General features: G+C 34.5%; 5 protein-coding genes across 5 annotated transcripts; 2 read left to right on the plus strand and 3 right to left on the minus strand.

The window, feature by feature from the left end:
* Positions 1-369: 369 nt before the first annotated feature.
* Positions 370-1,816, minus strand: LOC106410502 (PXMP2/4 family protein 4). Its single transcript, XM_013851012.3, has 4 exons — positions 1,362-1,816; positions 1,035-1,269; positions 827-951; positions 370-720 (listed from the first exon to the last, which is right to left on the minus strand). Exons 1-4 carry the CDS (start codon positions 1,767-1,769, stop codon positions 631-633), a joined length of 858 nt encoding a protein of 285 aa, XP_013706466.1. The 5' UTR covers positions 1,770-1,816; the 3' UTR covers positions 370-630.
* Positions 1,817-4,947: 3,131 nt separating this feature from the next.
* On the plus strand, positions 4,948-6,454 carry LOC106407684 (classical arabinogalactan protein 9-like). The gene is made up of 2 exons (XM_013848552.3): positions 4,948-5,475; positions 6,233-6,454. The coding sequence occupies exons 1-2, from the start codon at positions 5,023-5,025 to the stop codon at positions 6,296-6,298; spliced, it is 519 nt and encodes a 172-aa protein (XP_013704006.1). The 5' UTR covers positions 4,948-5,022; the 3' UTR covers positions 6,299-6,454.
* Positions 6,455-13,138: 6,684 nt separating this feature from the next.
* Positions 13,139-13,997, plus strand: LOC106410508 (gibberellin-regulated protein 7-like). The gene is made up of 2 exons (XM_013851018.3): positions 13,139-13,298; positions 13,525-13,997. The coding sequence occupies exons 1-2, from the start codon at positions 13,220-13,222 to the stop codon at positions 13,770-13,772; spliced, it is 327 nt and encodes a 108-aa protein (XP_013706472.1). The 5' UTR covers positions 13,139-13,219; the 3' UTR covers positions 13,773-13,997.
* Positions 13,998-19,563: 5,566 nt separating this feature from the next.
* LOC106410806 lies at positions 19,564-21,718 on the minus strand. Its single transcript, XM_048767924.1, has 6 exons — positions 21,360-21,718; positions 21,064-21,269; positions 20,662-20,926; positions 20,457-20,564; positions 20,122-20,366; positions 19,564-19,968 (listed from the first exon to the last, which is right to left on the minus strand). The coding sequence occupies exons 1-6, from the start codon at positions 21,579-21,581 to the stop codon at positions 19,863-19,865; spliced, it is 1,152 nt and encodes a 383-aa protein (XP_048623881.1). The 5' UTR covers positions 21,582-21,718; the 3' UTR covers positions 19,564-19,862.
* A 1,968-nt stretch (positions 21,719-23,686) lies between these two features.
* LOC106409452 (probable indole-3-acetic acid-amido synthetase GH3.1) lies at positions 23,687-26,271 on the minus strand. The gene is made up of 2 exons (XM_013850090.3): positions 25,517-26,271; positions 23,687-25,311 (listed from the first exon to the last, which is right to left on the minus strand). The coding sequence occupies exons 1-2, from the start codon at positions 25,936-25,938 to the stop codon at positions 23,961-23,963; spliced, it is 1,773 nt and encodes a 590-aa protein (XP_013705544.1). The 5' UTR covers positions 25,939-26,271; the 3' UTR covers positions 23,687-23,960.
* Positions 26,272-27,703: the final 1,432 nt, after the last annotated feature.

Here is a 27,703-nt window from a genome sequence, read left to right on the forward strand (position 1 = left end):
CAACTGAATGAAACGACGTAGTTTCACTACACGGCAATAATTAACGGTGAGTTAGCACTGTCTTAATTGTCGGTTAACGGTGTGTTAATCTGGTTAATCAACAGTAAGTTTGTGAATTAACTAAAAAAGTCAACAAAAGATCAGGGTTTTATTGGTCAGGTTCGAGTACAGGTTTTTGTTGGCAATTTCCGCAAAGTTCAGTGTTTTTTTGGCCGATTTCTCATATACATAACGACTCCAATGGCTTCCTTAAACATTGAGTCAACCGAATAAGAAACAGGGTGATCACATCATAGACAGTCCTGATTCACTCATCTCTGAGCGTCTCTCATCCAAGAATTCCTTCAGTACACGTATATAGCTGTGTTGTACGATGTGACATCTGTTTTAACATATATCATCTAAGCTCATACAACAATTCTTCTTTACACTTTTTGTAGAATGCAAAGAACAATTTTGGAGTCAAATAGAGACGGTGGAAATCCAAGTGGATTTGACAGTAAGAATGTTGCCCCGTCTTTGAACGGAACAAAAATAATAGTACAATACAAATAGGACGTGTCTGGGGTTTATTCGGTTCTTTCAATCACATGCAATGTGCAACACAATGTTAGAAGATATCCGAGTGTTTCAGCTTGAAATTGCGGCTGGTTTTTCACGATTTCCCATGTAAGTCATGTAGATGGACCACACATACGAAAATGAGTTGCTTACAAGAGGCTGCAGGATAAACAAAACAAGAGAGCAGGTTGAGTGGAATCCTGAGATAAAGCAGCAATGGAGGGAAGAAAGTAAATCCTTTGAAAGAGAAGAAGTGACTCGTTACCTGTAAATGAACGGGGAAGAACTTGAATGTTATAAAATCACAAACAGGCCAATACATGACACAGTTTAACATAACTGGAAGAAGGTCCCTTTTCAATCGGGCAAGTATATCAGAACCGCCTTCACCTGAGCAAACAAAAGCGCTTAAAGAACATTGGTTTCGTGTTGTAATTAAACCACCTGCATCATTCGAATTCAAGAAGCTTTACCCTGTAGTAACGCGTTGAACGATAAGAAAATAACCATAATGGTAGGCCCGTAGACGGTCTGTCCCATGGCCATTTTCTTAAACGTTGTGATGAAATCTTGTTTGGGAAAGAGTCTTGACATGAAACCGAACCATTGGTGTTGGACAGGGCCCAAGATAAGTAGACCGTATGCTCCCATCCTTGCTGTCCTCACCAGGTCATAAGAATCTGAAGAAGATTTCTCCTTCGTAATGGTCTGTTGAAACAAATCAAATGAACAATTATAATTAAGTTCTAACAGACTCAAAGAAAACAAATATACAAATGGAAACCCGAAAAAGTGAGAACCTGAGAGGACAAATCGGCGGCGATGTAAATAAGGGAAGAGGTGATTCCTTTGGTGAGGACGGGGCGTGATTTCACCATACCAAGATACCATCCCACTAAACCAACAGACGAGGAAGACGATGAAGAGAAACCCGAGGAAGAAGGAGGTGAGATTCTTGATTGTTTTGGTCTCCCGAGAGGCTGATTCGAGCGGAAATAAGGCCTCGATTGCAATCTTGTTCCGCTTTTGCCAAACGGATCTGATGCCGCCGCGTTCCGCCGTATCAGCTGGGCGGCGGCGTTTCTGAACAAGGCTCCGCTCATTGTTGTGAGCTTCTCCGAGAATCTGGGGATTGTTATCGGAAGCGTGTTTTCAAAGCTGAAAGTACTTTCAATGTTGGACTTTGGTTCAATAAAGAGGATGGGCATTTCGGGATGCGGGATTCGTACACATAACTTGAAATTGTAAAAGAAACAAGACGGTTTTGAGATTTTTTTTTTTTTTTTAATTCAAAATCATTTGCATAAGGATTAACTATTACAGTATAACCTCTTTAAATTAATACTCTATAAATTAATATACACTAAAAATTTCTATAAAATAATATAATTTTATAATCCCAAATTGAGTTTTTAGTTCAATTAGTATATCGATAAATTAATATCTCTATAAATTAATAAAAAAAAATTAGTTTTGGTGTAGTCCCAACGTTATCAATTTATAGAGGTTTCAATTGAGATAATTTTAGAAAATTTTAAAAGTTTCAGAAATTTTTGAAAAAAATTATATATAATATCTATCTATCTATTCTATTAAAATAAAATTATTGTTTTATCTACGTTTGAGAAATCATATTTGTTGAGAAATCATATTAGGGACCATTTAATTAATTACATAACATATCATATTTGATTATTTATATTAATCAATAAAATATATAACATTTCTATAAAAATATTAATAATCAATAAAAATATTAATAATAAATAAAATAAACTATAAAGTTCAATTTTATTATTAGTTATAACAAAAGCTGTTGAAAAATAATTTAACAAAATCCAAAAAACAAATATTTAAAATATTTTTTATTAAATAATACAGTAATTAATTTTGTAATTAATAATATACTCTAATTATAAATTAATATTAATTAAAATTTTATTATAAACAAAAAAACTAACCTATTTTTTATAAATTTTATAATTATAGTCTATACTATATTAAAATATAAGTATAATAAATATGAAAAAAACTATTTAATTGGCAAATAATTTATTTTATTTTTAAAAAATACTGCATTTAAATAAATTATCATTCACCATTGAAACAGGTTAAAATTTGTCAACTATGTAATATATTTATACAAAAAGATAAAATTATTAACAATAAGTTGAACTTTTATATCTACAACTTCTTCAAACTTATTTGAATAAAATTTTCTACTTGATTATTTCAGATTATGAATTTATTGTATTGCACTCAAAAACGTAATAACAATTAATAATGTAATAAGAAACATTAACCATAAGATTAAAGAGTTACACAATATGTAACACTAAAATTTAAATTATATATTTAGAATGTTTATGATAATATTAAAGTTATACATAACCTTTATAAAATTAAAAAAATATCTGCAAAGACGTGCAGATTACATTCTAATCTATACTATTAAAAAAAGAATCATCCCAAAAATCTATTTAAAAGTTGCTTCAACTATTCATATTTAATCCAACCTATTATATACAACCAAATATTATAAATAACCTCTATTGAAGCAGCAATTAAATCCTGTCACATTTTTTGGAATCTGCCCAAAAATCTAATTAAAAGTTGTTGCACAAATTCATCTTTAATCATTCTATTATATACAACCAAATACTATTACTAACTTATATATTAAAGCAACAATTAAATCATGTTACATTTTATTAAACCCACGTTTACAATTAATCGTGATTTCTACACACATTTGATATTAATTGTATATCTTCACTTTAATCATTCTTCACATCTCTTTATATATTTATTTGTACTTATATCATTTAGCTACTTGATGTCTAGTTCTACCTTTCTAGTTGCCTAGCTGTAGCTGTCATATTGCCCAACCGCCTAGCTGTCATACTGCCTAACTACCAAGCTGCTTTGCGACATGGAAACCTGGAAAGTTGAACAACCTGACAACTTGGAGAGCTGGCGAACTGGAGACCTGACGAACTGGAGACCTTACGATCTATAGAGCCTATGACCTGGAGAGCTGACGACCTACCGACCTGATGACTTAATCGCCTACCTGACGAAGATACTTCTCTTCTAGCTTCCTAGCTCGAAGAGAGAGACCAAAATGACTAGCTAAATAAAGAACTTTCTCGAGCAATAACACCTCATACCACACATAAAAGATGTTTCCTAAAAACTACGTTTGACTTGATTCCGATAAGAATATATAGGCAGCTTTTTCTAAAGGCACAACTTATACTCCCTCAGTTTTTTAATGTTACATATTCTAGATTTTTCACACATTTTAATAAAACACATTAAATTTGCATATTTTTTTGTGTTTATCTTTGTTTCATAATTTTAAGCCAATAACAATTCAGTAAATGCAATTAAATTTTTTGAAATTTGCAATTAGTTAATAAAACATGTCTTGAAAATGTAAAAAATGGATCTTTTTAAAATAAATTTTTTTCCTAGAATATGTAATATCAAGGAACAGAGAGGGAGTAGTATATTTAATTTCATCAATGACCAGCTCTTGTAAGTTTGTTCATCAGACAAAGATTGGAAACCTAATTCTCGAAGACTCAACACACTTAATATGATGAGTCGAAGGGCCTTTCTTCGAGGTATGAAGCAATAAATGAAGAATAGAGCTAAAAAAAACCTAACAAAGGCTTCTTTGTTGTGCAGTCAACCAAAAATCCTAATCCTATTTTATGAGCGGATGTTAGGATCCATCAATTAACATTTTAAACAATATATAAAATGTTAAATTGGTTAAGGTTCTAAAGGCTTCTACGCACAGATCTGAGATTCGAACCCTAGACTATGAAATTTCTTATAGATTACAGAAAATTTAAGTTTTAAGTAATGGAGAAGAACGATTTATTAATGCAGGCTACGAAAAGAAAGATTTACAAAAAAGCTTTAACATGATGCAAGTAAATCTGATCAGGAATATATTTTTATATGACTGATCGGATGATTCAGTTAAGCGTAGATCTTCATAAGACAGGTAATTATTCTCGGTTGTGGATTGTTTATGTAATTTTCATAAATATAATATAGTAATAAATCAGCATTTAAAAAAAACAATTTATAAAAAAATATGTATTTGGTGAGATCCATAATTCTTTTTATTACTTAGCTAAGCACCTAAGCTAAAGTTGCTTTTACATGTTTGGAAATTAGAGTAACTAATTGATACAACTCATACACATTCCCATCATTATAATTTGATAAAACTCGCCGACGTGTCAACAGATCTAGCATCGCCAACTCTCACATGGCATCATGACAATATATACACTACAGAACTTCAATACGACGCAATGTATATGCGTTTCGATGTGATTCCACTTTTTCTATTTAAATAAATCATTTTCCTCCTTCTACATTTCCTTTACATAGAACCATCAGAGACTTCATTATTCGAAAAACAAAAGAAAGAAAGAAAAAATGGGTCGGCAATTTGTTATCGTTGCGATCTGCATCGTCCTCGTCGCCGGCGTCGGAGGTCAAGCTCCGTCTACACCACCAACAGCTACACCAGCACCACCGACTCCAACCACTCCCCCACCAGCAGCGACTCCTCCTCCTGTCTCAGCTCCTCCACCAGTCACCACTTCACCTCCTCCAGCCACCACCGCTCCTCCTCCGGCTACTCCTCCTCCTGTTGCTTCTCCACCTCCAGCAACTCCTCCTCCCGTCGCTACTCCTCCCCCCGTCGCTACTCCTCCTCCAGCTCTTCTTGCATCTCCTCCCGCTCAGGTTCCGGCTCTTGCTCCGACTACGAAGCCAGACACTCCTTCTTTATCTCCGTTGTCTAGCCCACCTTCTCCGGCGACTGATGCTCCGGGACCGAGCACCGAGTCGCTCTCTCCAGGACCTTCCACTGATTCAAATGACCAGGTCCGTACACTTTCTTACATTTGACTGGAATCTAACGCAATGCGTTTCAGATCTGAGATGTTTTTGACTTCGACACTCGTTCACTTAAGCTTGCACTAGATAATCACTGATTAGATCTAAAACCGTTCTTGAATCACATGATTAGCGCAATTTAACATAGGAAGCCTAACTATGTTCTAAGTTAGCAGTTGTAAACGCAATTTAGCAAGGGAGTCCTAATCCGCGCCGTTTCGGTTTCGCCGATTTTCGGACCGTTGCTGTAGCTTCTGTCTCGAGATCTTCGAACTCAAGCCTTGGCGCCTGGGGTTCAGGAGTCACGTGAGTTGGCAGTATGCACGTGAACGTTATTAACTTCCACGTGTCCATATGTCCGGACCAGTGAAATTCGATTTTAAAAGTTTTTTTTGTGCAAATTCGATTTTAAAAGTTTTTTTTTGTGCAAATTCGATTTTAAAAGTAGATCTAGTTATTATTTACAAAAAAAGTAGATCTAGTTTACTTTTCTTTTGGTCATAAAATTGTTTTTAGTGGAATAAAATAGTCCAAAAGCATGCATGAATCACGGAATTCTCCAGGATTACTTTATGATTACGACCCCTGGACTTTAGAATCTTTCAAATGGTTAACCCGGATTAATAAGATCTCAGGAAACTCCTATTTTGAAATTAACTCTGATCGAATTATCACTTCTTAAATAAAGATGCTTCTCTAACCAATAAAAATGAAATGTTGGTCCCAACTTTTTTATGTTTTGCAGAATGGTGCAACCAAGACGGTTTCGAGCTTGGTACTTGGATCTGTTCTCGTTTGGTTTATGATCTAAGGGGGAAGGCTTTTCCACGGTGTTCTTTACAATTAATTTTTATGACGGACGTTTGTTTCTTCCATTGTTATTACTTTGGGGACTAAATTCTTTTGGGATTATAAGGATATTATTGAGTGTGTTGAGATGGAGATATCAGAATATTTTGTTTAGATATATTTTGTGGCTACTTATCCTAGGCATGGTCATACGGGGTCCCAATCGGGTTTTGGTTTTTCGGGTTTATCAAAATTAACTCTATTCAGATTATATAAAAATTCGGTTCGGGACCGGTTCGGGTTCGGGTCGGGGTTAGTAAATCTTCAAAGAACCGGTATAACCCATTGTACTTTCGGGTTCGGGTCTCATTGGTGTACTATAAATTGCTTTCTTCCATGTGTGTTATCTCTATTCGTTTGCCTCTGACCTCTTTCTTGATGCTAGACATTAACTGGGGTGGGGTTTCAAACACACATACTAAACGAGTGGGCAATCAAACCTAGAAGAGGAGGAAAACATAAATTTGTTATCAACCTGTGACAAGGAGTTTGCTGTTTAACGGATATATATTATGCTTTGGAATCAAAACCCTATAAAGTTTTGTGTATGGAAGGTGTTAAGAAATCTGCATATCTGTGAAACAAACCAATTCTCAAACATCTTATATGGAACTTGGGAGTTCGCAACAAAGAGGAACATAACATACGAGAAAGAGCATAACTTGAACAATGAATAAACTCTCAACAAGACACACCACGAGCCACGAGACACACGCCATTATCTCCAAAAGTTGGAATGTCATAAGGTCTACAACTGCATGTATGTATGATTTCAAAAAGCTTTGTATTTCATGTGGCTCATCTCTTAATGTAATTTATACACATTTTACTGTTGGTAAAATCCAGGTTTAGGATAATTCCATCTTTTACCGGCCTTTAAATTTTTTATCAGAAATATATTCACCTCTTTTATGCCACAAGATATACTTATCATTAGTACATGTTTTATGCTTTAATTATCTTTTAATGTGCAGAACTAGATGTGTTTTAAGAGGTTGATCAGCCAATGTTAACTAAATAGGCCATCAGCTAATATCCTAGAATGTATTTAAGTAGAGTTCAAGAATAAATCTTAAAACAATCATCTCTTTAAGTCGATTTAAAAAATCAATCATCTAGTTTTCTTAATGAAACAAAAACTTATGGTAAATTGATGGAATATAAAATGTTTGAAATAAATCTGAACAAAATCCACTGCCAATAGCTTCAATTAGCACTTTGTCTCTGATTTCCATACCTAAGTAGTTTTCACTTGAATTCATGGTTTTTATCATAAAGCATGCACAAAATTAGTTACATGTACATTAGCACAATCATTTGTCCACCAATTTTAGAAGAAATATTATAAGATTAGATTCGAAAATCTTACGGAACTTAAAGTGTTACATTTTTCAAACTATTTTGTTCTTTTACTGCAATCATTCTGCAAGTGTCCAGACCTTTTCATCTTTCATTTTTTTTTGCATTTTTCTTCATTTACTTGATATTCATTATAGGGGATGCTCTTTTATTACTTAGTTAGATCTAGCTCCTTGAACATAATGGACAACTTTAGTACCTTTACGGCCAAGCCTAGTCTCCTATCAAACCATTTTATTAGTGAGTTCATTCAACTTCCACCTTACATATGTGGTGTTATAATTAACTTGGAATGGTTCATACTTAGAAAGTAATGAATTTAGGATAAATTGGACAAGAAATGAATCTTCCACACTCATTCTTAAATACTTTAATTTAGCTGAATATTGGTCATTTCAATGCAATGTTCATGTATATACCTTATCTCATTAGTCTTTATGGTTGTAAGATCTGCCATAAATTTCTCAACTAGAGATTTGCTTGCAGTCTTAAGTAATTCTTCTATATATATAAGATATTTTTTTAGTTTTTTCAGCCAACATAAAGAAAATTTTAATGTTGTTAGTTATTGTATATTAAGAACATAATGCTTAGTCTATTCAATTTCACCCAAACTTTATGGAAATCTTTTTCGTCTTCAGTACTATCCACTATTAGCAAATTTGACTCATCTTTATGGAGTGTCAAATACACTATAGTACTCTTAATATGAACTCAAATTTCTCTTTTCATTCCAAGAAGTTGGTTCCTGTAGGGACTAGAATATAAGAGATCATAGATGACAATCTTTCGAACAAAAACTTAATAGTTTTTGTGATCCAACAAAGTTAAATTAGACTTTCAAAGATAATCAACACACGCATTTCTTGCATACATATGCTAAGAAATTATGATGCTCATGTGGGTAGCAACCATTCTTTCATTAATAATCATATGATATTGAAAACATTTATGAGTAAAATATCAATTTACTCAGACTACGCTATCTGTGGATATATTCAGTCTACACAATAAAAATACTATAAGTTATATGATCATATTTTGTGTACATAGTCTACATGTTGGTAACTAATTGTTAATCAAAATATCAAATACTTATCTAAACAATAATTTTCATTTTGCAGATCATTTAGAGTAAAGTCACTGTGGTAATATCTAAACTCTAAGTTGGCAGTTTATATGAAATATTGTTTTATACAAATCATGCACACATTACTTAATTTGATTCATTACGATTTATGTATATAAATTTATGCATTCGTTATTTCTCTTAGAGATCAGAATAGAATACACACATATAAGGTATGATTCATGATTTCTGAAAAACTCTTGTCTGTTTTATACATACAAATTAAACATTAATGTAGATCTAATTTTCATTACCTAAGTATAGATCTACTTTCATCATCTAAACATAAATCTGTTATACTTTCCGGATTAGCTATATGTTTATAACCATTAGCTCTTATACCACATGTAAACATTATTTACATGAACTCTAAGGATCTTTAACATCTAGACTGATTACATAATATAACTATAAGTAAGATTAGTGGAGTATCTCAATTCATCGTTGCGGAAATCTTCTTGAATAGTTTTGACTATGGAAGATGAGTTCTTGATCTTTAAGTTGGAGTTAAAACTTATTTTCTCTTGCCTACAAACCTTTCTTGTGTTGCTTTTTTAGTGTTTGTGATGTCTTTAAGATGGAGAAAAGACATTTATCTACAGGTGGGGAGAGATCTTTCTCATCAAGTTTTGATTACTTCTTCACTACGACTTTATTTTTTTCTTAGCAAATTTATTCTTTAATCTCAACCATCCATCAAAGTTGAGTAATGAAAAGTATTTATACTTTTAAAATCATTCATTCATTCGTTGAACTTTTTCTCTTTGAATGCATTGAATTTAATTCAAATGTTTTTATATCACTTATATACTAAAGCACAAGTCATATAACTAATCAAAATTTTACACATAATCAACATTTATAAAAATCAATAAAACATTAATTTAAACAAGGTGAATGTTACGTAAATCGTATCAACGGTTACAACCCACAATCTTTCTTTCCTCATCCACGATCTTTCTTCCCATATGCACAAATCTAGCATAAAACTGATGAGGAATTGTACTTCATCCTTTCTTGCTCTCCATGTCTCTCTTGCATCATTTTTCCTCTATTTCCTCAATTCTAAGTTTTTGCAGTTGATAGAGGTTTAGGCACTTCTCTTCAACTCGATTCCGTGTTCTATACATATATTTCACCTAAGTAATATGTGATCACTTTTGCAGGAAACAAAGTGAAGATGTCATTGGATTATACCCATCTTTCTCAACTGATTCTTTCTAAAAAAGAATGGAAGAAAAGCTAGAAAGTTGTTGGATATTCAACTTATAATTTCCAGGTGAGTTAATTACAAAAATAACTTTACTTTTAAAGTTGTGTTGATCATTCGTGGTTATATTTCTTTGGATAATATGCCATTGTAGGCATGGATCTCAGACCAGGTTCAGAACAAAGAAATATTTTACAAGGCTTGATAATTGATCCTTCCTTACTGATTACCCTCATGAAAACTAGAGATTTAATCATGTCTGGTTTGTAATCTAAAGCCACGTTATAACTAAATATGAATTTATTGTCAAATCCATTTTATTTTACATTGATTGCATTGTTTTTAACTAAACAAGAAGAAATTTCTCTCACTTTTGTTTTCTGGTTAACTAGCTACTAAGTTATTAAGAAATTAATTATTGTATATCAAAATGATATGCAATTAAAAACACACACATATCTGTTAGTATCCAATCCAAAGTTCTTTGTTTCAACTTTATATCTGAAAGGTAAGTAGTTTTATGTATGTAGGTGTGGTTTCTGATATTAGGAACATTCAATACGGAAGAAGATTTGAGTAGAAACAGAGGAGAATGAAACAAAAAAGTACAAAGGAAGCAGAAGCACCCGCAAGGTGATTCAGTTAAATATGGAACTCTAGAGTTTCTTCACCAAAAGTAAGTCTCAACATTTATTTACCATTTTAAAACTATTCTTGGATATTGCTATACATTTTGATATGTGCTTAATACTTTTAAGTCATTATTACATCCTGTGATGTTCATGTTGTGGTGGATACATATATAGTCTATGCTCTGCAAGTATATGTGTTGCTAGGATTCATCTTCACTGGAGCCGGAATTGAAATATACCATAAAAAGGTTGTCTAACTTCAAAAAAGGTAATGTCTAGAAACCCATGAACGCTCAGTACGAGAATCTCTATAATGTTTTTGTATTATCAAGCATATGATTTTGTGATTATGTAAATGTTAATAATTTTGAGAAACTTTACTTGATTTAAGTGACAATAAGGATCATATTTTTCACAATTTCCTTTCAATTATACTATTTAATCAATGTTTAGTCATCTATGTCATTTAGATTTAAAAACTATAGCAGTATTAAGTAAATAGTAAAGATCACATATTTTCAAACTAAAGTGCAAGTAAATTTGATTATTTAAATTATTTTCTATTGTTATGTACTGATTTGTTTTCGTAGAATGATGTTTATGTGCTACATGCTATTTTTTTTACTGTTTTAATTGAATTTGTAAGATTATTTGCAGATATTGAATGAATTACTCGATGTAAAAGCCAAAGACAGATTGGTCACAGAGCATGTTGATTATGAGAAAAAGGTACTGGAAAGAAGAGCAAGATAGAAGTAAATCAAGAAAACTTCATACTAATATTTGTATGCAACGAACTAATTTATAATAATGTAAAAAACTAAACAGATGTAACATAGTTTTTATATGTTTGTGGGTTACTCAGTAATAAATGTGTTAGTATTTTTAAGTATAAATATGAAATATTTTTATGTCTATTTTTATTTTATTTAGCTAAATTTTATACATGTAACTTTTAGTTATGGATATATATAGCTAAAATTTGATATTATTTATAAAAAAACATTTACGCACTGGGGCACACCAGTTGTTATATATTTTATGAGTCATCAAATGAGAAACTTCATAAAATAAGTTACTTGTCTATTAGTTAATCCTTATTAGAAACTAAACTATTTTAGTTACCATTTTATCGATCACCAAGTGTTTTTAGAGTTTAACGATATCAATAAAATATAAATGTACCATAAAACTACACAATGGTATAGAAATATTTATCTACTAATGAATGTACTTCTTACAATACCATGGAAAGTACCGGAACATGTCTTTTGATTACATTTACTTCGTCCTCGATAGTGGTTGAAAAATGTTCCATTTGGCTAAAAACAAACAAAGTAGGTGAGTATGGGAGTCATGTGCGGAAACCGCGTGGAAATTGGACTTCAGGAGACCATCTCGTTGTTTGTTCATGTTCATTCTCCATCTGTTACCTGCCTGTTTCCCTCAATAATTCATGAATAGATTAACATATTTATTCATGAGAATATAACAATTAATTGATCCAATTACTTGTGATCGCTACATCTTTATTATCAATATTATAACCATGGTATCTCAAACTACTCAAGCTATTTTTAAAAAGCAAGCTAATATTTTTAGTTCGCTAAAAAGGTAAAAAAAAACTATAACTAATTTCTAATGAACAATTGCATATATTCTTATTATAAATAATAAATATATAAAATGTGAAAATAATGAAAACTGGTCTATTGTTGAAGAATCATAATGGGATTGAGAGACTACGGTTCGTGTATTCTTTTGAGATCTCACCCTTTTTAAAAAAATTGAAAGTATCTTGGGTTTACGAAGAAGTCCAAACTAATTTTCAGAAAAAAAATACAATTTACATATAAACCATTTATTAGTATGCAAATAGATATAAAAAAAATAATGTGATTTATTTTCGCGTACGTGATGAAATTAAGACACGTGTCGAACACATCTCTTTACCACTTGACAATAAGCTTTCAAACGATTTCACCTTATTTTTTTGATAATATTGGTGTGATCCCAAAGGCTTTCTAAGGCCAAATACTAATCACCAATAAATCTATAGAAATCCAGGTTTTCTTGATAATTAAAGCGTTTTGGATGGCCAAAAAAAATCGAACCCATGGCGAAAGTTCCAGCTAGAACCCGTTTACCACTAAGTCAAGACCACTTAGTTAGATTTCGCCTTTTTGTGTATTGTATATCCCCTAAATTGTAAAAAACATATATAAATAAGTATTTATTTTAGTGTAGGATCCCGAGTTATTAAAATCAATATGTTAAAAACTTCGTATTTACACAGGTTTTAGAGATTATACTGAAATGTTGGTTTGGAATTCTTTATTATTGAAAGAGAATGAAAATAAGAACAATAGAACATGTTGGTTTTATTTAATAAAGATAATGGAAATTGGAAGGGAATATTACTTTAAGTCCATTAAAAATAATGAAGTTGGTAGCTTGGCCTATAAAATGCCAATAAAGAGACCACAAGGACATTGTAAACTTGATCCTTGCTAACCATCCTCAGTGAGTTAAAGACAACCAGTGAAATTAAACATGAAGATAATTCTCTCCATATTCTTTGTTGCCTCATTTCTTATAATCACTTCATCTCTTGCTTCGGCTACTATCTCAGGTTTGTTAATCTCTTCCAAGCCTCTTTTCTTCTTAATCTACTTTATATAATTAACTATGATATTACTTGGTCTAACTGATTTAGGTAATATATGTTTTTGATACTTATTGATCAAAAATTCAGCAAAGATAAGTGAACTTACTCTACATTGCATAACATGCAAAACTTTTAAGGATATAAATATACGTGTACAAAAATCTGGAATGAATATTTCATGATGATGAAGGTGGTGGTGGTGGTGGTGCGGTAGCTCCAGCGCCGGAGATCAAAGATGGAGCAGAGTTAGAGAAATGGTGTGGAGGGAAGTGTGAAGTGAGATGCGAAGAAGCAGGGATGAAGGATAGATGTTTGAAGTATTGTGGGATATGCTGCAAAGAGTGTAAGTGTGTTCCTTCAGGAACTTATGGGAACAAGCATGAGTGTGCTTGCTATCGTGACAAGCTCAGCAGCAAAAAGACTCCCAAGTGTCCTTGATTATACATTTCGATCTCCATCCAAATTTCTAAATAAACAAAAAAGAAAGATCCGGTGAACCAAATATATATGGATCTTTTGCTTATGAGTTTTTTTCCCTTCAATTGTCCTTTGTAATTCCCGGTGTTTTTTTCTTGATAAGTTATTCCCGGTGTTAAATTGGTTTGAGTTATTATAATGTGGAATTATAAACTTACCAATCAATCGAAGCTATCTATTACTCCACATAAGATTATGTTTCGTATTTCACCAATTAAAAATTGAAGCAAGTCAAAGTAGGTAAAACAAATTTGTGAAAAGAAAACATATTTGAAGAACGATGAATGCAATGTGTAAAACTGGTTTTACCATATAATAAACAAATACATTGCATGAATCGGTGATAAAAATAATTTTTGAATCGATAATTTTATAAATGCTTTTTTTTTTAACAAACTATTTCTCGCAAATATTTTCTTAACCCAAAAATGTATTTTACGTACAAACGAGTGTGAGGGCTAATACTTTCGAAAGAAAGCAGATGAACGTGTTTGGTAAATAATTATATGATAGAATTGCGACAACGTCTAGGAGGTTTTAAAAGACTGACTATCGTGTTAGGTTCATCACGTGCTTCAACTACTTCTTTGTCTACGTTTTCGACTTTTCCAATATTTTTCTGGGTATAATGAAACAAATAATTTACATGTACCTTAATATTACGAATAATTGGATCTTGGTTCGTCTGCGCATCCATCCATATGATCCATCCACACTATTCTCATGCTTTCTTATCCAACCAGGTCCAACAGATACTTAACCGAATATCTTTGTTTCTTAGTCACTCTAGAAGAAATAAAGAGAGACGGCTCAGTCGCAATAGAGCCATCTAGTACAGTCAATACGTCAGCCACACTAACGCTCCACAACCAGCCATTAATCTACTCATGATCAGAAAGAACAGTAACTCGACCCAACAGCTCCAAAATCCGACAATGACTCCTCGCATCTAATCTAAGATTACCTATACTCGACCAGACAGCCAACAAAAACATCAGTTGTCCATTGATCCCCCGGTGGATGGACGCTCAGTCAGTCTCATCTATCGCAAAACAAGTTTGATAGCTCTCGTCTTGCTTCTTTTCGATCACCCATAATCCGTGCGTCTCTACACCTTAACAGAATGCTTCGACTTCACTGTCCCATTTACACTCAGTTAAGGATCATTTACCAATCGTCGCACTATTCTGATCTGTCTTTCCGTGCAGACGATCATTAACACATGATCACCCTCAGACTCCCTAACCAATGACATATCCGTTTCCGCTGCAATTCCCTATCGCGAAATATCTCCCAACAAACATTGATCAGTACGATCCAGTCTACACTGAATCGGTTTCTCCCTGACTTACAGGCCGTAAGTTTGTACTGTGAGTGTCTCTGTGTTAAGTATAGATCGATTGTTGCCATAAACTATACCGTAATCCACTAATCCCTTGCTCTGGTTCAATCATCATTAGCTCAACCGCTGCTGTCTTAGTAGTTCTTCCTGATCTTTCACGATCATCCGAACATGGATCATAACCGCCTCAGACATAACAAATATCTCCCTATGACTCGCCAATGATCTCCCAATTATCTTCGGCCTCCTTCGCAGTATGTCCTCAAGGACCCGCGATCATCTCTCCAGAGTAGAACAAATGATCCACCCGCCTTTGAATTATACATCGATCAGACTTGATGAAGACTCTCACCAGTCAGTTCCTTGATCACAGTTGATCTCTATATATCTGGACATCTCTACAGACCCGATCACTACTTTATCAAACTGATCTGCGCTCGATCCCTATCGAATGTAAATGTAAGTTCTCCTTGCAATCCATCGCTTTACTCGCATCAAGCCCTGGCGTGACTCAGACCATGGCAAGGTCTCCATCTAGACTCACGATCGACTCTCACCCCAGCCATCAACAACTTGATTCTCCTCTCTCTTAGTTCTCGGTTTTCTCTATGTTTCTTAGTTCTAAAAACTGTGTGAGGAAAAGTAAATTCCCATTTTCCCACGAAAATACCATTAAAAAGGAGTTCTGGCGGTTACTTCTCGGCCTTAACCGCCCTAACCACCCAAGTAAGTTGTTACCCTAATTAATGTACCTGCTCACTAACAGTCCAGGAATAACCGTTCCTCCCTCAGTTTTCTGAAAGTAACTGTCTCAGACATTTATTTAATCTTCCTTGGCCAACTGCCTGATGACGGTTATAGAATTCCCATAACCGCCCTAGCATCAGTTAAGCAGTTCAGTAACTTCTCCAGTAACTGCCAGACAGTGTTTTCACGACCGACCTGGACCCGCGGTCGGACCGGTAAACCCGGTGACCCAACATGTATTCCGGTTTGGGTTTTAAGAAATATCCACTATTTAAAAACCCGGTAAAATCCGCAAAAACCCGTTAAAACCCGGAACCCGGACACCGGTTGAACCAGTAGATAACTCTTAGTTACTTTTTTAGTTTTTTTAAAATTGTGATACTAAAGTCGGTTGGATATTCCAAATAAAAAGGTTAGTTTTTCAGTTTTTCACTTATCAATTTCCTAGTATTGTCTTTCTTGCGGCTGTCTCACATACTCTGTATCCCCGACTAAGTTTATAGTTTTTATTTGTTCATCATGATATGTTTTGTATGAATCAAAGTTAGTAGTCTTATTCTAATTGTTTATGCAATACCATATGACATGAATCATGTTCTGCGTGACCTTTTTTTTATGTGACTATTGTTTTGTTTAATCACAATGATGTGTCATGTTCTGTTTGTTTTGTACAACACTATATATTTCCTTATGTCCCATGATTTGTAAAAAACTTTGTGTATGATTTTTACAGGAAATGGAGACTGACCCTGAGGAAAACTACGAAGAAATAGCTGCTGCAAACCGTTCGGTCCGAGGAAAAAAAGATAGTGAAATTGCAGGGTCCTATGTGATTCAGTCTCTGTTCTAAAAGGCGGCCGCCTAACCGCATGGTCGGCCGAGTAGTCGCTCCACGTCAATGAACCAACTCGATTAAGACCAATTCGGTCACATTAATCGGTTCACATATAGTCGACCGCCTAACTGATTTAATCGGTTCAAAACAGATTTCTCAGCGAGTAACTATCCGTATTATTTAACTTTATGAGTATATGCTTGGCTCAGTAACCGTTCCCGCCAAAACACACATCAGTCAGTCCTTACACTAACTAACTGATCTTAGATGACAAGTCATGTGCCTTGTCTAAAATCCAACCAGCTTTATCTGACAAGCTCAACCACTATGTTCGGCCCCGACAGTAACATTGTCCTAGACGATACGTTTAATATTGACTAGCTCATCTGATCAGTCTAGCTTACCCATCCTTATATAATCAGTTTTCGGAACGCGGCGCTATAATTATCTTGGTCTAAGTATACAAATAAGTATACCAACCTACATAGGGTTGTTACATTTTTTTCATTTGAGAAATTGGGTCAACCATAACAGTTTAGGAAATTAAATGTTTGACCATAGCTGGTTTTTTCATCCCGCTTGTTGATTTCCCCCCCCCCCCCCCCCCCCCCCCCCATATAGGTAATTCCGCCATCATTGATATTTTTATGGTGCAATTTCTTCCTAATTTTTCAAAATCAATATCAACTGTTGAATTTGAATTTGGCATATGAATTTGATAGTGAATTATTCAAAAAAATATTATTCAAGAAAGAATTGGCTACTACTAGTAGTTTAAATATTAAAATCGACAGGGGGAATACTAATCGGCTAAGAATGTTTCTAGATTATAAAGCAATAATTTCTAAAACCCTAACTCTCTCTCTTGCCTGCTTTTTCTAAGAATCACTATATCGTATTCGTATAAGAGTTTGTTGGCACAATTTCTTCTTTCTTACTCTATTTTCTTTTTCTTTTAGGTTGATTTCCAATTTTGTTATTGGGTTTGAAATCATTAATTTAGAGAGACTGAATTCGTCGTTCGATGAGCTTTGGAAAGGGAAATAAAGTCATGTTCAACAATATTCCACATGACTTAAAAGCGGACAATATACATTAAAAATTCTATAAATTAATAACGTTAAAATTACAATATTTTATTAATTTATAGAATTACTAATTTATGAAATTTTCTTTATATAGATATTTATATTTAGAATGCATTTTTATATAAAATATGAAAATATTTAATTTTACTACATATACTTTAATCAAAATTTGAAATTTTGACTTTGGTTTTGTTTTACTATATTATTTAGTGTATATAAGAGTATGTTTCATATAATTTAAATGTGATTTTAATATAATTTTATTAAATATTATTAAAATATCTTGAAGTATTAAGAAACGATGCAAATAATTCTATTTTAATTTAAAATAAGTAATATGGTGTTTTGTTTATACATAGATAAAATGTATACATATATAAATTATTAATTTATGATTTTAATAGACTATATATTTACATAGGATTTTCTGAAAAAAAATATTATCTTATGATTTTATCGATTTGTGTTATATTTTGATCTAGTCTAACTCTGAACCAAAGAATTTTATTAATTTATTGAGTGTTATTTTATAAAGTTTCTGGTGTATTATGTTGGAAACGGTTTATATTGATTCAGTTCTAATTAAGTAATTTTATTTAGATAAAAAAACAAAAGAGAATAATACAACGATAATAGTTGCCATAAAACTATGTTTAAGACACACACGTCGCTTATTATTTGAGAAGCATTATAGCATTTGAGCTATTACATATGTCAATACTAGAATAATTTTTAAAATCTTTATAGAAATAGGTTAAACATATACACTATAATTTTCATTAAACTAACCATAAATTCTGTTACAAAAAAAAAAACTAACCATAAATTCTTTATTTTTTTTCTTTAAAAACCTACAGAACTACCTAATGTGATAAAAAAATATATGACAATTAATGATTTTGCATAATTAAGATTTGATAACAGTTTGTGCATCTTCTATCATTTTTGTTTAATTTTATAATATTAAAAGAAATTAAAAAATCACATTAATCATATAATAAAAATTTAGATTTTTCTGTATATTTTATATTTTAAATTTCTAAAAAATGGCTATAAATTACAAAAAATATTAAAAGTCTCACACAGAACATTTTTTATTAGGATTTTATTTTTTTTATTATAACAACATACAAATAATAATAAAATTATATGAGTAAAAAGTTTCATTTAATAGATATTTAGGTTAAATATATATATATATTAATATCGTTTAAATGAAATTATATACCGTATAAAAATACATAATTATTGTAATTTTAAATTTTATATTGAACAAGTATTGAGAATTTAAAATTTTAATTTTAAAATTTGAATTGAATTTTAAAAAATGATTATAAATTAGTAAAACTATTAAAAGTCCCACATTGCAAAATTTTATTATTAACAATTTAAATTTTTGGTTATAAAAAATATATGAATAATCATAAATAATACGAGTACAAAGACTAATTTAATATATAGTCATATTAAGAATATACTATATCTCAGTTCAAAAAAAAAAAGAATATAATATATCTAAAACTTTTCACATCAGTCCAGGAGGCGTGTTGGTTTAGTGGTTGTGCACTTGTACCGGCTGCTCGTATTTGTCGCGGCATCTGTTAGGGGACTGATGTGAAAGGTCTTCGATTCTGCAATTTGGACGCTAAAACGAACTCTAATTTTGGCACTTTCGATGTGTGTTTCACATGCGCGCGAGTATTATAAGAGCACTCACATTTCATGTCATTCCTTCATATATTAATGACAAGACAAAGTATATTCCCAAATACAGTTACATTTAGCTTTACTGCTTTACAGGTCCACCAATACAATACTGCAAATACAAAACAAATTTTAGCAAGAGCAATCTCATAAGTTTTAGTTTTCCTAGCACATGAATTGCCAGGCTAACGCCAAACTGCATATATGTGCATGATCTAAAGCTCCAACGCTGGCCAGTCTTCCCCTCCACTTGCACACTTTGTTGGTTCAAGTATGTAAGCAAAGGCCGGTGATACAAAAGATTTAAGACGATATTGAGAAAAATAAAGATAGCTTCAAGCAACGTTTTCAGACCCATTAGCATCGCATGTCAAATTTAGAACCTCCATTAGTTCCATTCGATATTCCAAACCTCTGAGATAGTGTCCTAACAGCATGCACCTTCAAGGAGAAAAAAAACACACACTATAATTATAAGATGTCTTTGATAATAGAACTAATTCCCAATAAAGCTTTCTTTTGCGAGGATCTATTTGTGTAATTCCATGTGAAACCTTAGCAAGCAAGAGAGGGAGAAAGCAAGGCAAATCTAACCAGAAGAGAAGACGAGCAAGGTAATCTCGAGTTAGTGAGATCAGAGGCTGAAAATGAAGCGAAGTGTTCTCTACAAGTTCAGCACAATCTTCGTCGCCTTTTGCATTCACAGTTTCAGTAGGTGGAGCTTCTGATGTTGGCAATTTAGAGTGCATTTTCGGTGATAGGGTTGCGAGAAGACCGTGAACAACAGAGTGGATTGTCTCTTTCACCTCAGGAGCCGCGGGTTCTGACAACTCAGCTACCTGTTAAGAAAAAAACATAGTTTAGATGGTCAGAGAGATTTGGAAATGAAACCAACATTGCCCCCATGAGTCAGTGATTTTGACACAAACCTTCTCAGGTTGCAGCGATCTTAAATAGTCTAACAAATCATTCTTCTCTTCGCCAACAAACTGCTGCATTTGAAGGGCAGCGTTTTTTCGCCTCACTTCTTGTAATTCCTGTAAAATGCATTGACAAAATATACTTTGCTTTTTTTTTTTTAATTATTATTAAATAAGGCTAAACAGAAAAATAGGATTGAATTAGAAACCGTACCTTTTTAACAGAAGACAACTGTGACTGCAAACGGAAGATATATTCTTGAGCTTCAGAGGAAACTCTGCCAAGACCTTCTTTATCAATCATTTCAGAGAGGCTTTGCGTTTTACCATCCATTGTGGACGAACCATTGTTTTCAACACAAACGTCATCCGGTTCCGTATCAGTCCCTTTCACGATAGTGTGGCTTTCGAAGTCCTCATCATCCATGTCAAGGTTTTTTTCGAGGAAAAGCCGATACTCAGCATTCCTCAATGTATACCTACAGTATAGCCAAAACATCAGAAAGATAAAATCTATTAGAAAAGCAGACAAGACAAAATCAAATCATCCAGTGGCACAAAAGTAATTGACTTTCACGACGATGATCATAAAGAGCAGGAACATATATATATATACCCAGTCATCATGGAAGAGACCAAAAGCTTAGACAAAGGCTCCCAAAGAGATTGGATGTGGACTTGAAACCTATCAGAAGGGAGGAGACCCAACATTCCCGAGATTGTTCTCTTCATAGCGTCCAAAGTAGTGAGTGGAACATCTTTCTGAATCTGACTCACATCTAACGGTTCAATCTCTTGGATAACATCTGCAATTAAGCACTTCTGAGAGAGAGCAAAAAAAAAACCCAATTTCAAATTCAAATTCCACAAAGAGAAAATAAAAACAGAGTTTTTTAAGAAAAAGAAGAAAACCTTGGGTGATCGAGAATCGGAATGGAGTGCGAAATCGTCGAGGGAGAAGCCATCGTCGCTGAAACTGTTCGGAGAAGTTGAGGCGGATGCGGCGAGAGTTAGGGGTCGGAATCTCGAGTTGGATCGGAAGAGGAACGGAGAGGAAGGGTTTGTGGGTTTGTTACGGATGGTGACTCGAGGAAGAGAAAGGGAGAAGCAAGAGATCGTCGTCGTCGTCGACATCGCCGGAAGCTTGATGGCGAAATTGTACGAAGATTCGTCTTCTTCTTCTTCCTCTTCCTCTTCCTCTGAGCTGATGAAACCCTAATTCCCCTTTTGCGAGTCTGATTTGGAGTATTTGTTGGCCACATAACAAACCGGAACGTGACAAAAACGATGAATAACACTCATCCGTCAGCGATTACGGTTTGCTGTTAACCGTTCTACTACAAGGTGGCTGGCTTAGTTGTTGAACCGGTAGTAGCCCCGTTTTGTTTTTTTTTTTTTCAATTAAAAAACTTATATGGGTTGAACCCAGTAGAATTTGAAAATAGACAGGTTTTTGCTAAATAGTCAACAAGCTTTATCGGACTCACGCGAAACAAAGTAAATGGAACAAGAAACAAATGCAGAAGACTAAAGGATGGAGACGATGTCCGCCATCACTTCGTGGAGCTCCAACGATCGATGATCGACAACCCGAGGATAAAGCTCTGACGAGCACTTGACAGTCTGTGCGAAGACAGGTATGTGTGAAATGGAGGCTGATCGCATGATAGAGAGCAACTCTGACCTCGGCGATGCAAGGAGACGATACGTGGGATTGCGATTGAGAGCCCCGATTCAATTCGCGTGATAATATGTATATCTTCTACACTTCTACACAATATGGCCATCTATTGTCATTTAGGATTACAATCACTTCCAACCACCATTTTGGTGTGACCCAGATCGAAACAGACTTTTCGAAATTTCCAAACTTCTTCCTCCACATCAGGAGCAGTCGTTTGATCACTCATTTTCTCTCTTGGTTAGACTAACCAATGCTCCCTAAAATAAACATAACTTTTGGTCGCACAGTTAAATTTGACCTCTCTTTTTTTTTCATATTATTGACCTTAAACCTGCATATGCAAGCTAACTTAATTTTCTTTTCGATGTCCAAACTTGAACTCACTTGTTTGTGTTAACTGCCAAACTTCTAAGGTGTTGTTCGTTTGCTCACCCAGGTGATCCAATCTGGGTGAAAATGCAAATCGATGTTCGTTTTATGCATTATAATATTACATCCAGATGGAACATCCAGCTGAATTTTTAAAAACTCTTCTCAAATTCTCACCCAAATGAAGGTGAATCTTGATGGTGCATCTGAATGCAGATGCATCTAGTTCAGTCCAAATGATAAATGACAAAAATGACTTTTTAAAATCAAAATATTATTTTCAAACCGTAAATTCCGTTTTTTTTTGCATATACATTTTTTCGCCAGAACCAAAAAATGCATTTTTCCGCCAAAACAGGAAAAACGCATTTTTCCGCTAAAACCGAAAAACACATTTTTCCGCCAAAACCGTAAAAATTGCATTTTCCCGCCAAAACCAAAAAAAAAGTATTTTCCCACCAAAACCACAAAAAAAATCAATTTCTCGCCAAAACGGGAAAACGCAATTTTCCCAAAACCGGAAAATGCATTTTCTCGCCAAAACTGGAAAAAACAATTTTCCCGCCAAAAACACAAAAAACACTTTTCCCGTCAAAAATGCAAAAATGCACATTTCCCGCCAAAACCGCAAAAAATGCATTTTTCCGCCAAAATCCCGAAAAAAAAATTTTCCCGTCAAACCCGTAGAAAAGCACTTTTTCATCAAAAACGCATTTTCCACCAAAACCGCAAAACACACTTTTCCCGCCAAAACCGCAAAAAACGTATTTTCCGCCAAACCCATAAAATGTATTTTTCTGCCAAAACCATAAAGATGCACTTTTTCGTCAAAAACACATAATTTTTCCTTATTTTTCCTCAAAAACACATTTTTCCTCGAGAACCGCATAAATATTTTTCGCGAAAACCGTAAAAATGATATTTTTCCGCCGAAACGTAAAAAATATATTTTAGTCATTTTGTTAACAAGTCTACCTAGATGCAGATGCAAGTTAAAAATGAAAAGCAAACGAACATAGTTGCATTCAGATGATTCATCTAGATGCATGAACGAAATGAAAAAAATAAACAACACACAGATAGAACATCTAGATGGACCATCTGGATCATCTGGATGTATCTTCCAGATGTACAAACGAACGGTGCCAACTCTTTTACCCAATGCATCTTCAAACAAATTTACCGATAGAATGACAATAATTTCCATCAAAGCATACATGGTCCCTGGGAATATAAAAACTTCTCTAACCAGGATTTTTGGTCCCAACTAGAAAGAGAAAACAAATTACACAGAGAATCCACATGGAAAAATAAACGAGATGAGATTAAAAAAAACACTATGAAAAGAAAAAGAAAAACTAATTCACCAGCGAGGAATCTAATTATATTACAATACCAAAGCGCTTATCAATTTAAAGCCTTTGACTTTGACTTCACCAATGAAAAACATGGGCCTGCCCTTATCTCCTCCTCCTCTCCGGCGTCCAATGCGGTAAAGCTGGGCTAAAATGTGCCGACACAACCCTAGAATCAAGTAGCTCCACTATAGGTGTGAAGTTCACGCACCTCGGTACCTTGTACTGGTTAATTGACGCACCTCTTGAGATGGCGTAGTCCATCAACTCCTCGAACGTCCCGTTTCTTACCACCCTAATCTCCAACGGTCCAACGGAGTTATCAGCGACTCGACATTGGCGGTAAACCGAGTTCAACGACTCTTCCATCTCGAGGCAGCATCGAGTCAGAGTATCATGACTTGGTTGCCTCTCTCCGTCCCTCACTAACAACTCCCAGTACAAGACGTAGTGGCCCGGGATCGTGCTTGTGTCTGCGTAGCTAGTGTACTCCGCTACACGGGTGCCGCACTCTTTGAGAAGCAGCTTTGATGCGTTCTCCACCGCTTTCTGAAGCTCAGACTCGTCAGTCTTGTCAGAGTCGATGCTGAGGAGGACGTTCTTCCTCCTCACAAAATGAAACTGAGGTGCTGAGTTGTGGAAGCCCGTGACTCTGAGGATGTCACCAACTCGGTATCGACATAGACCGGCATAGGTCGTGACAACGAGTTCGTACTCTTTGCCGATCTTTACATCAACAAGTTCAACGGCCTTGGAGCCGCCAAGAGGGATAAACTCGAAGTAGGCCATGTTGGGCATAATGGTGTACGAAACTTCAGATGGTTTGCTCATCGGGTTAAGGTTTAAACCAAAGTAACACTCGGAGGAAGCGTACATTGTGCAAGCCATGGGAAGGCCACCGCTATAATATTCCAATGTTGGGATATATTGAGCCATGGCTCCAGTTACGATGACATCAAGGTACTTAGTGTTGGGCCAAATCCGGGTGATGATTCCTTCCCAATTTTCCGTCTGGCACCCCTGGCGGATGAACTCCGCCAGGTGCTGGTCCGGTTTGAGAATAACAGACATGCACTGCCTTATAGACGGGTCGGTTATCTCAGAGTCGAGGGAACCTGACTCAATGTCGTTGGCCAAGCGAGACCAGTGAAGCTGGAGGAATCGGATGGCACGGAGGAGACCAGAGGCAAAAACAGCGCCTACACGGAGGACAGAGAGGCGGTCAAGGAGGCCGCATAGCATCTGAGAGTACATGCTCTGGAAGGAGTCGGCACAGAGAATGGCTTCGTTGGGACTAGTGTACACGTTGTAGGGGTCGTATGGTCGGGACCTGAATTTATCACTCTTGTAGTAGCTGGTTAAGACTGGTCGAGCCGGTAGCCCACCCGGTGTCTTTGTTTCCGACTTAACGAACAGGAAGTACAATCCCTTTCCTTTATCTAGTCCTGGCACATACCTGCTCCAGAAAGGACAGAAAATGGTCAACGCTTGAACTAATAATAAAGAAATTTAATTAACAAATATGTACAGTCTACAAAGTTTTTATTTTTGTTTATTATTTATTTTTTAAAGAAATATTTGGTTGAATTTGGATCAGTAAATATTTTTTTGTTAACCTTGACACACCATAGGACTAAGTTTTATCAATGTGAAGGACTTACAAATTCATGACGGGCATGAGGAGACTATAAAGAAGCTGGCGACGGTCGAGCTCTTCTTGAATGGTCGGCATGAGTTTCCTCTCTCCGGCTGAGGTTCCGGAGCTGGTGAGGAACTCGGAGATGGGATGGGCGGATAAGATGGGAGATCGGTCTCCGTCAGCGATACGTTGGATCTCGGGCTGGAGATCTTCGTAGGTAATGATTGGAAGCTTTGATTTAAAGGTATCACGGTCTGTGGCACCTCCAAGGTTGAAGCGACGGAGGTACTCCGTCTCAGCGTTGCGTCTCAGAATCTCCGCTAGGAGGTTTTCTTGAACCGTATCTGCATTTCGAGTCATTTCCTCGATGAAACGGAGGGCTTTCGCGTCTTTTTCACACGCTGGAGGTCCCAATGGCGACGAGAGGCTAGAGTCTACGGCCATAGTTATGTCTTTTCTTGATTCACTCTTTTTTGTCTCTGATTTATGGAGAGGAAAAAAACTAAACAAGGACAAAGAAGTTGGGTTAGAGAGAGAAAGTTTGTGTTTATTACAAGTTGGGATGTGTTTTGGGATTGAAGAGCTTGGTGGGTGTACCTATTTATATAGAGGCTGGTGGTCTGAAAATGCCACGTCAAATGGCCAAACAAACGTGAGATCGGACAATAACCTCAAATAATCTAAACTTATTACTTTCCAATCTTAACTAAGATATTGCACGCGCTCCTCTAAGACAAATCTCTTTTATGATCTATCAAATTATTACACAACGCAATGAAAACATTTTCTTAAGCAGGATATGTATTTTACCATAAGTAGCTAATATATACTCCATATATATAGTTTTCTTTTGACTTGGCAATGCAAATAAGAGACGATCTTGAGAGTAACACAAACGAACAAATCAAGAAAAGTAAGTTACAAGAGAAAACTGGACACTGATAATTGCCATAAACTTAAAACGAAGTTTACGTATAAAACTTAATTGATAGGACGGAATCTTCAAAAAGATACCCGCCAACTATGGTAAAAAGAAACTTCCAAAAACTAAAGAGAGTAAGTTACAAAAAAAAAAAAAAAAAAAAAAAACTAAAGAGTATATGACTTTTCTGGTAAACTGGTAAGCGGGACTATTTTAATGGATAATGAAAAAGTTCCTTGTAGTAAATCTTAGAAATTTCGGGTCCTTTGGTCCACGTTTTCCTCGTGGGCATGATGAGGTAACTATTGACAATATCACAATGAAAAGTTCACATTTAAAGAAAATTTTTAAATTTGATATTGAGTTAACCAGTGGAGGTAGAATTCAAACATGTATAAAAATAAAAATTAAAAAAATTATAAATAATTAACATTTAAATTAGGCTTTTGGCAGGAAGGAGACTGGAAAGACACTGGCTGGAAAATTATGTTGTGGAGATAATAAAAGATAAATTAGTAGATTAGATACTAGTAATAAAATAGAAATAAAGATGAGAACACAAGAAATGAGGCAACAATAAAGGAAGGGATGTTGAAGGTGAAGGGAACAGAGTAGGACCCAAAGAGAACGTCAACATGGCACGATAAGAGGGATTTGCATGTGGGGTTGCCATAGCCATGTCACCATCTTTCTCTACGCGTTTCTCGTCTCTCCCCACTTTCTTTTCCTCATGTATACTTTATTATATATATTTATATTAACTCAAATATACTACCAGCATTTTAGGGTTTTTGATTTCTTAATGGTAGAATCGCTACACGATGAGACCGTCAGTTGTCATGAGTATTATAGTTGGAAGTAGGCATGCGACTTCTAGCCAAACCAAATAAAAATCAAACCGACCAAACTGAACTTTTTGGTTTTCAAAATTTTATTCAATTTTGAGCTCTAAACCAGCGGTTCAGTTCAACACTTGTAAAGTTATCAATTTCTCTATTTTCTAATATATACATAAAATAGATTAATTGAGAAAGAATCAAACAAACGGAACTGGTAACTTTAAAAGCGTTGAACTGAACTAAACCAAAGTTGTTTTTACTGATAAACCAAAGTTTTACGTGGTCAGTTTTGGAAAATTATGATAACTCAAAATATATGACAAATAAAAAAAGCGAATCATATAGAAGTGAACTACCTAAACTCGCATGTCTTGTTGGAAGAGTCGAGATATGGTCATTGAGTTTAATGTTTTGTTGTCGTCATGTTAAGAAGATTGTCGCATGTGCC

The sequence above is a fragment of the Brassica napus genome, chromosome C9, assembly GCF_020379485.1.
Source record: "Brassica napus cultivar Da-Ae chromosome C9, Da-Ae, whole genome shotgun sequence".
Lineage (NCBI taxonomy): Eukaryota > Viridiplantae > Streptophyta > Magnoliopsida > Brassicales > Brassicaceae > Brassica > Brassica napus.